General features: G+C 49.8%; 1 protein-coding gene across 1 annotated transcript; it reads left to right on the top strand.

The window, feature by feature from the left end:
- Nucleotides 1-1,724: 1,724 nt before the first annotated feature.
- Nucleotides 1,725-6,150, top strand: LOC109740584 (uncharacterized). The gene is made up of 3 exons (XM_020299638.3): nucleotides 1,725-1,955; nucleotides 5,006-5,265; nucleotides 5,797-6,150. The coding sequence occupies exons 2-3, from the start codon at nucleotides 5,007-5,009 to the stop codon at nucleotides 5,874-5,876; spliced, it is 339 nt and encodes a 112-aa protein (XP_020155227.1). The 5' UTR covers nucleotides 1,725-1,955; nucleotide 5,006; the 3' UTR covers nucleotides 5,877-6,150.
- Nucleotides 6,151-9,478: the final 3,328 nt, after the last annotated feature.

The following is a 9,478-nucleotide window of genomic DNA, read 5'->3' as shown; positions in this document are numbered from 1 at the left end:
GCAGGCGTGAATCTGTAGACGGCATCGCGGTCCCGCTAAGTGGAGTCCAGACGACGCTGCGTGGCAGCGAGCGTTTCAGACAGGTCCAGCAGGCGCTGGCGATCTTCCTAGAGCCGGGCCCGGGTCTTGGCGGCGTTAGTGGCGTCGACGTCGGTGGCGATGGGAACGTGGAGGCTCTGCATCGTGGCGCGTAGTGGGTTGGGCGCGTTGGCGCGATCCGCTGCGGCCTTCCTCGCAGCGCTTGATGAGGAGGAGGCAGTGTCGGTGGCGAACACCTCCACTCGGACACAGAGGTCCATTGCCCCGGCGGAAGCATCGTCGCCGAGGGAAATGGGAGAGTCGGAGATGTCAAGCACCCCGCTGGGGTACTCGTGGGCCGCGAGCGCTTCGGAGATGCGCAGCGCGGCGAAGGAGCCCCGTCTGGAACATGTCTCCGGCCGGGACCTCGAGCTGCCCCACGGTGGGCGCCAACTGTCGTGGTGGGCGCACGGGAGTTGCCAAAGTATGGCTAAAGAGAGGAGGAGGCTCGAGGGCACCGGTGGGCTCCAGAGGCGAGGTCGGCATGAGCGAGCGAGAGACGCAAGATATACCCAGGTTCAGGGCTCTCCGGAGAGATAACACCTCTAATCCTGCCGAGTGTGGTTTATATGTGGAAGGTACAAGCTTGCTCCTAGAGCTGTTTTGGGGAGGAAAGAAGACAGGACAAAGCATAGGCTGCTCCTTCTCCTGGTGCGTGTGTTCTACTGATCGCATGATCGTGTGTTGTGTTCTATGCGTGCCCGTGTACATGAGGGCTCCTGGGGGGTTTTATAGGTCAATCCCCCAGGGTTACAATGGTAAAGTTACAAGGCCATGGGGCCGGGTTGTCATCGTCTGGGAAGCCGGTGCTGGGACCCGCCGGGTGTCAGAGCTCGCCGGATTCTCCGGACGCGGGCCCCGTGTGCCAGGTGGCACTGTTCTCCGTCTTGTCAGCCATCACGGAGTGGCCGGGTCGAGTCCGCTACAGTGGCACACCGCTAGGTCGCCGTCTGCTGGCGTCAGCAGTGACGATGGGTGTGATGTAGCCACGCCGGCCTCGGTCAGCGAGGTAGGTGCGACACTGTTGCCACGCCTCTGTCGGTCAGAGGAGTTGGTGGGTTATTGTGGCCATGCTCATCCCCTTAATGGAGACTCGTCCCATCGCACGTCTTGGATGGGACGGGAGCTGGCCCGTGGCTGGGTTGAGGAACACGCCACGAGAGAGCTGGCTTGCTGGGAAGTCTTGGTTCGCCGGGTTCGGCCGGCTTGCGCCAGCCGTCAGAGCCGGGTTGCCGTCTTGGACGGGTCGAAGAGTTCGGCCGGGTTGAGGGACTTGGCCAGGTCGACGGACCCAGCCAAGTGGATTGCGGGTTGACGTCAGTCCTGATTTTTAAAAAGAATCTGGGTTCCGTTGCCTGCCGCTATACACTGATGATCATGCAATGGAAGAATTTCAACCACCCTACCGACACCCAGCTCCCTGCTCAACGTACGTATTGGTGGAGTTCATGGCGCAATGAGGGGCTGCCAAGAGGAGGGAATGGTAGGCCACATAGCAGCTCACACGTGACGGATTTTTGCCACTTAGGTGCGAACATGTGGGCCTAGTTTGTCAAATTGGCTATTACAAGATGTTGATTAACAGGTTTGGGCTGACAATTAGTCCAGAAGTTGTGATTCTGCGTTGGAAAACTCAAAATTTGTGGAAAGTTGCTCTGAAGAAATGGTCAAATGTAGTTAACTCGAGAATCCATCCAAATCCAGAAAAAAAAGAAAAGGAAGAAGGCCCAGCGCGAGTCGTCTGCTTCTCATCTCCGATCGTTCCCCTCACCTCTCTGGCTGGCTCTCACGTAGGAGACCTCCTCCAGTACGCACCAGCCGGCAAGGGCGTGCCCTCCGGTGGCCGGCGACCTACTTCAAAGGAGCACGAACAGCAGGTAAGCCCCCACCTCGTCTCTCCTTTTCCCCTCTCCTCTTCTCCTCCTATACCCCAGAACAGTAATGGTCATCTCTCTCAATTCCGGCCGAGCCTCCTCCATGTCCGTCCACCGCCCATGGCGAGCCCCCTTCCAATTAATCTGCGCTGCACGAAGTTCTCACTGCAGGGATTGATTCCCCCTTATCAATTTCTCTCTGTGGCGACCCTTGCGCGGCCACCGCACGTTCGTCCCCTCTCGGAGTTCCCGACGCCGCCACCTGACCTTCATCAGCTAACACCCTACATCGCTGAGTATCGGATCTCCGCCTTTTCACAGGTCCTCCGCGTGGGGACATCTCCTCGAGCTTCTCACACTACCTCCCCTGCGCAGCTCGTCACCACCAGATCCTCCTCCGTCGCGCACTCCCACCCGACCGTATCACCTCTCGGAAGCAGGTAGCAGACACGGCCACCGAATGAGTCCATCCTCCACCCAATAGATTGACCTGTGTGTTTTTGCTTGTGAATTTTAGACCACTTGCTGTGTGTTTCCCATAAATTGAACCTATATGCCATTGATTGAACTTGTGTGCATGTGCATACTAAGTTCCGTATCAGAGGTTCCAAAAAATCGCACTCGCTAACAAATCACTGCTGTGGGATCATCCTTGTTTATCTAAGGCCAGAGTTGATGCCCATATCGATGTGACCAACTTATTGAACATGTTCCCTATTATATGAGCAATGCTGTTTTTGTCGATGAGTTTGCTTGGTAGTATATACTCCCTCCGTCCCATATTGGAGTAATACATCAGTATTGATGAAATGGGCAATACCAATTAGCGAAACTGCATTGCTTCAATGTTTTTTTCACCGGCGACCGCGGGGAAAGCCCCCACATGCAATGGTTCTATTGGGCACTGGACATGGCCCCATGAATAATAAGATGTATTAGTTGGAAGAGGATTTGTAGCACCTGGGTGCTCCGCTCCCCTATATGAACATTTAGTTCAAAAAATATACCAGGAAATTTGAAAAAAATTCTGGGATTTTGGGATATCAAACCTAGGTGTCCAATCTACTTCCATGTGAAATTTCGTCAAAAAATACTAGGAAATTTATCAGTGGCAAAAAAGTCAAAAAAAATCCTATGTATAGAAAAAAAAACTGTTTGGATGGACTGTAGGTCGGACTGTATCTTCTTTGTCACGGATACATTTCCTGGTATTTTTTCATGAAACTTCACACAGGAGTATGTTGGGCACCCGTGTTTGATATCCCAATATTCCATATTTTTTTGATTTTAAAATTCGTATAGGGGGGTGGAGCACCCGAGTGCTCCTGTGTATTTCCCGTATTAGTGTTCTTTTTGTAGTAGTTTTCCCACTTTCTCAGTCTTGCAATCAGAAGTCTTGACTTGCAGCAGAAAAAGTAAAATTTCCTGTTACGGTCATTGCAAGTTATAGCTACTGTGTGAATAGTGCTATTTCCTGGCAAAAGTAAAATTTGTATGTTTCTGTGATACACTTAGTAGGAAAAACTTATATATAACTAGTTGTACGACTCCCAGTACTTGCTTTAAGACACGAGATTTTTATTTGTGTTTCAGCATATAAGTTTGCATGTAGCTATGATGTTAATTTCTCTCCTTTCTTTCCCTTAATTCCATTCGTCTGTCATCCCTTTCCTGAACATTTATGCATCACCACCTAAGCAAACAGTCATCTTTCCAAAACACTAGGAACATATGCAGTTATAGCATTCATCTTTTCAGAGTACTGAACAAAGGTTCATTTAGCATTCTCTTTAGCAATCCCATGGTTTCCTGAAGATTAGAACTTTCTTAAACACCATGCCTATCAAAGTATTCCATCTAAAAGGACCACATATTTTTTTGGAACTGGAGGTCTAACTGAACATAACTTGGCACAGAAATGAAGTTTTAAGCATGTTTTTCTTACTATTTGCATCTATATACTAGGCATCATATGATGCCTATTGCTTTCATACAGCAATGGTTATTTAATTGGAAACCATGATACTTCGTCCACCCTTGAAAGAACTACATCCTAGAATCGATGAAGTCAAGTCTATCCAGCTTTAACCGAAGATATGATCATGATTTTTCGGGTTGCATTTATGAAAAGGAATGTGTATATTCGAGATATAAATTCTTCAAATCATAACTTCATTTTCTGCAACTTATGTAGAAGCATAAAATTTAGTGATTGAAGCTGTGTCTTCTAGACTTTGAAATGTAAGAAGCACTATCTTTCTATTTTCTACAGGTTGTGTACAAGTGATTTTGAAGTAAAGCCATAAGCAAAAGAAAATTGAATTGAATGTTCAAAGTTGTTATGAGAATCCCAAATTTTGTAGCTGGAAGAACTTTTGTTTATATGTATTATGTCAATGTTTGTATCTGTTCTTCTTCTACATGTTCATTCAGTTGGTTCCAAATTACACGCAGGAAGGAACTCCTGATGAGCTTCACTGAAAATCTTTATAAACGCTTTGTTGATCATATAATGAAGAAAAATCTTGATAAACGTGTTCTTGGTCATTTAACAAATTTGAACTCTTCTCCAAGGGTGATTGCACATGAAGTGTCTAATGTCCACTATCAAGCATTACCATCAGTGGCGAAGCTACATGTAACCTGTGGGATCAACTGACCCCACAGTTTTTTGAAAACCTCCTTTGATTAGTAAGAAATTTAGTAATAGTCCTTGGATTCATAGACTAATGACCACAGCTTGCTAATGACCCCACAGTATTACCATCCTGGTGCCGCCGCTGATTACCATATCATATTTAGATAGCCTCCTATCTGGATAACTTCAATTTTGTTAAACATGTCACTGTCTTGACTGTTTAAGTGCTTTATGCAGCCTATATATTTTAGTCCTCAGTTTCTCTCCAGGAATGGAATTTCTCTGTTTCCTTCATTTGTTGGTGGTGATTTCACATTTCGTGATTTCTCAACTCTTCTGTCTTGTATAGTTGTATTACTTTGGTCATTTTTTGTACTTGTAGTCACAGTGTGTGTTTCCAATGCTGATACTGCAGTATGGCGGCCAGACGGAACATTCCTTATTCTGTTCTTCCTACGGAGGACAGGGATGAAGACAATGTTGACCGCCGGTTCACATATACTCCAAAATCCTTGAGGAGGATCCCGTGGAAGTCGATTGCCCTAGCATTGTTCCTCCTCTTCCTGGGAAGCTCTCTTCTCTTCCTTTCATATTTTATATCCACAGGTCACATGGAGGGTGATAGCTCTCAGGTGTATGGTCTATTGTTCCTGGGTATCCTTGCCTTTCTTCCTGGTACGTCAATGTTCTTCGCTTCAGTTTCCGTATTAAGATTGATATGCAACTGTTTCATCTTCCAGTATGAATATTGTCTTCCTCAAATTGTTATATGAGAATATTCCTGTAAAAACAGTGGGCACTTGCATATACTTGCTGTATGTACAATGGCCATTTGCATCACTGGGGTAATTAAGCATGGTGTAGTTTTTGATCTGCTCATTACGCATGTCCACTTCCATATACTGGTTAATTTTTGATCTTCCTGTAAAAAACAATGTCCACTTGTATCGCTGGAGTATGTGAGACAAGGTGCACTGTTGATATGTAACAGTAGCTGCTATAGGCTTTTCCATTTCGGGCGAAACAAGCCCGTTTTGGCATCTCAATTATTATGTTGAAAACAGAACTTTTCCTACTCTTCTGCATCTCAACTATTACGCGGAAGACAAATATTATCTTGCTCTTTAGCATCTCATCTGTAGAACCGATCCACTTTCGAAACGAGTATATGGTTTTTACGTGTACATATTTACATGTCTTATGCAGGATTTTATGAGACCCGAGTTGCATACTATTCATGGAGAGGAGCACCAGGGTTCACCTTTGCAGCCATTCCAGACTATTAGGCTTCGATTCTAACTCATCTACTGGGCAGTAAAGATATTGAACAGCAAGAGCCAGAATACGAAACTTTATCGAGAATGAAATGAACACTTATTGTTATGTTTGTACTACAAATAGCTAAAATGTAGGTGAAGTCGCCTTGTGCTGATTCTTGTCACATGACGGTGTTGTTTCATCAGGCAAGCTACGCATGTGCTGCAGAGCTAAAGCTGCTCTTGTGCTTGCTATGTAGATTGAACTTCTGGAGTTACCTAAGATAGTAGTTTTATGGCTTAAGTACGTTAATCTACATATATATTTTTAGGGCTTTGTTCTGCTTTGCGTGTTTAAGATAGTACATATGACCCCGTACTACCACGGTCCTGGTTTACTGGTTCTCTTTGTATTTTGTGTCAAATTTGACCGTAGATTTGACCAACAAAATATAAACTGTATGTCACAAAACTTATATTGTTGAATTCATATTCAAAAGAGGTTTTCAATGATACTATTTTTGTAGTATATAACTTATTTTTTGATAGTTAAATCAAAGGTCAAAGTTTGACCCAAAGGGACTAATAAATCTGGACGGAGGTAGTACTTTATCCCTAGTTTCTGTCAGTTGCATCAATGGTTTTTGTACTTTCTTTGGATGCTGATACTTGAACTGTATCTAAGAGCATCTCCAGCCGTTCAGCCCCCCAGGGCGCCGAAAAAGAGCGGCCTGGGGGCGAACCGGCGCTAGATTGGCTCCTGGGGGCGACCTACCTCCCAGCCACGCCCCCAGGCGCCGCCCCTCGGCCGTGGCAAATTCAAACGTAGTCATTCCCGCTCACAAAATAGACGTCACAAATCCGGCGATCAAGCGGCTACAAGTTCGGTGATCGAATGAAAAGTTCGGCGTACAAAAAGCAGAAAAGGGCGCGCGTGCGCATCAGACGGCGAGGTCGGCCTCCGGTGTCGGCGGAGTCGGCGTGCGCGGGCTTGGCGGGGTCTCCATGCTTGGCGGCGTCGGCGTGGCTTCTGTGCTGCGGGGAGTCTCGGCGGCATCATCGCTCGGGCTTGGCGTCGGCGTCGGCGTCGGCGTCGGCGTCGTCGTCGAGGGAAGCTGGTTCAGGATGAGGCCACGCTCCACCAAGTACCACGCCTTGACCGCCTCGTCGGTGCTCTCGAGCATGTCCGCCCCGCCCAGCAGGAAAGCCAGGTCGGTGTTTCTCTTCTTCGCGACGACGTTGGTCCGGAGTAGGTCGAGCTTGACGGCGCTACTCGACATCAACGCCGACCACCGCGCCTCGGTCTTCTCTTCACGAAGGACGGCCCGGGCCTGTGCGTCGGTGAGGAAGTGCTCAATGGACTCCTGCACTCGAGCGATGGCCGCGTCGGCGTGTTTCCCTCGCTGGAGCAGTCGCCGGCTCCTCCTCCTCCTCCTCCTCCTCTTCGTCCTCCTCCTCCTCGCCATGGACGTAGCCGAGCTCGCCGTCCATGCCGCCGCTGAGATCCACCGTGTCGTCCGGGGTGACGAACCCGGGAGACGCGGCGGCCGCGGTCGAGCCTGTCGCGATGATGTCGTCCATGTCGGCCTCGGTCTCGTCGGTGTCGCCGAGGTGCGAGAAGGGCAGCGCGCCACGGCGGAGAGGGGCGTCGGGGAGGACGTGTAGGCGGGCGGCGAGTAGTTGTATGGAGGGTACTGCACGCCGGCGAAGGCGGGCGAGGGCGTGCGCTGGGCCGGGTGTCCATGGGGAAGGTGACGTTGGGGTTGAACCCACCGTGCGCGTCCCCGTCGGCGTAGCCCGGCGAGGGCGTGTATCCCCATGGCTGCGGCGACGGAGAGCCGACACCTTGCTGGCCCCAGGGCGCGTACTGGGCGTGACCGCCGGGTGGATTCATCATCCCCGCGCGTCACCTCGGCCTCGGCTTGGTCCGCCGAAGCCGCAGCCGCACGCGCCGCGTTGTCACAGGCCTTCTTGGCGCTTGCCCTGTTCCGCCGGTCGGCGGTGACAGCTTCTCGTCGCTGAACTTCCGCCCTCCACTCGGCGTTTGTCATGCCCGGTGGCTTGGACGGCGGCGCCCTCGGCTTCCTCTGCTTCGGCTGGGCGACGAAGGCGGTCGCGGTTGCCGCGGTGCGGGGGACGACGTACTTCTTCGGTGGCATGGCGGCCGGCTGGAAGGCGAGCGGGAGGGAGCTGGGCGGGAGGAATGGAGAGAATGGGAGGGAAGTGGGGGAAAAGCGGGAAGAAACGGCGGGAAGAGGCGCTCGACTCACCGACAGGGCGGACCCACGCGCCCTTTTCGCTTGTGCCGGCGCCCCCAGTCACCTCCCAGGGCGCCGGGTTCGGGCTGGGTCCGCCGACATCAGTTTCGGCCCGAGCCGGTGAAAAACGGACTTCTGGGGGGCGCGACTGGGCCTGTTTTAGCGCCGGCGCGGCTGGAGATGCTCTAAGTATGCCAATCCTCACCAAGATTGCTACGCGATCTTTGGTTTCAAACGACCGGTTGTACTACTTGTATGATACAATAGAATTCCCGGGTACGTAATATGATTGATATGCCTTTATATGTCATGTGGAAGGTAACATCCAGTTTGTTTGTTTGTTTGTTTTCGTTCTTATTCTGAAAAATGCAACACCTACTTTATCAACCATGCTAGGTTTGCCATTCTGAATCCTAAATGCCAGAGCGATTATGTCACACATCAATTTCAGGGTTTGTTTGCACTCCCATGAAAACATACTACCTGGCCAAAGTATAAGTTTCACCTTGTGGTTTACATGCAAGTCTCATGTATACATGAAGTTTGAAACTTGGGATAAAACTAAAACGCAGCAATGGGCCTGGGTCTGGCGGAGTTCTCACAGGTGCCCGTTGTCGCGTCGGTGGTTAACGTGGACAGGCCTGTGAGAACATGCAATTGCGGCGGCTTTAGGCTTAGTCTTCAATTGTTGTGTGTTCCATAATCATGGTGGTTCATGCTGGATCATGATCCAATGGTTGTCTCTCTTGTCCTGCTTGATCTTTCATTCCTGGCTATGCCTGCATGCCCTCAGCAAGCTGCTGTCATCAAAGAAATCCTTATGGACTATGCGTCCTCCATTGGCCTCTGGATCAATTTTCACAAATCCACGCTCATCCCAATCAACCTATCGGATGAAACTGCCCTGGCGTTTGCGAGCTTCTTTGGGTGCTCAGTTGGCTCAATGCCGTTTACCTACCTTGGGCTTCCTCTTGGCACGACCAAACCGACTATCCTGGACCTCATGTCGCTGGTGTGCAGTGCTGAACGCCGTCTCACCTCTACGATCGCAATGATGTCCTATGGTGGTAAACTTTCTTGGCTTAATGCTACCGTCACATCTCTCCTCATTTATGAAATGTGCACGCTCAAGTTCTCACCCAAGCTGATTGAGATGCTCGACAAAATTAGAAGAAGATGCCTCTGGACCAAAAAGATGGAGCGGGGGGACAAATGCAACTCCCTTGCCGCCTGGGACATGGTTTGCAAACCCAAAAAGCATGGTGGCTTGGGTGTTATCAACATAAAGTTACAAAACGATGCTTTGCTCATGAAATTCCTACACAAGTTTTACAACAAGCTCGACGTCCCGTGGGTGCATCTTATTTGGGACAC

The sequence above is a fragment of the Aegilops tauschii genome, chromosome 5 (assembly GCF_002575655.3).
Source record: "Aegilops tauschii subsp. strangulata cultivar AL8/78 chromosome 5, Aet v6.0, whole genome shotgun sequence".
Classification (NCBI taxonomy): Eukaryota; Viridiplantae; Streptophyta; class Magnoliopsida; order Poales; family Poaceae; genus Aegilops; species Aegilops tauschii.
The sequence above is the reverse complement of the archived record's forward strand: the minus strand, read 5'-3'. Positions and strand labels throughout refer to the sequence as shown.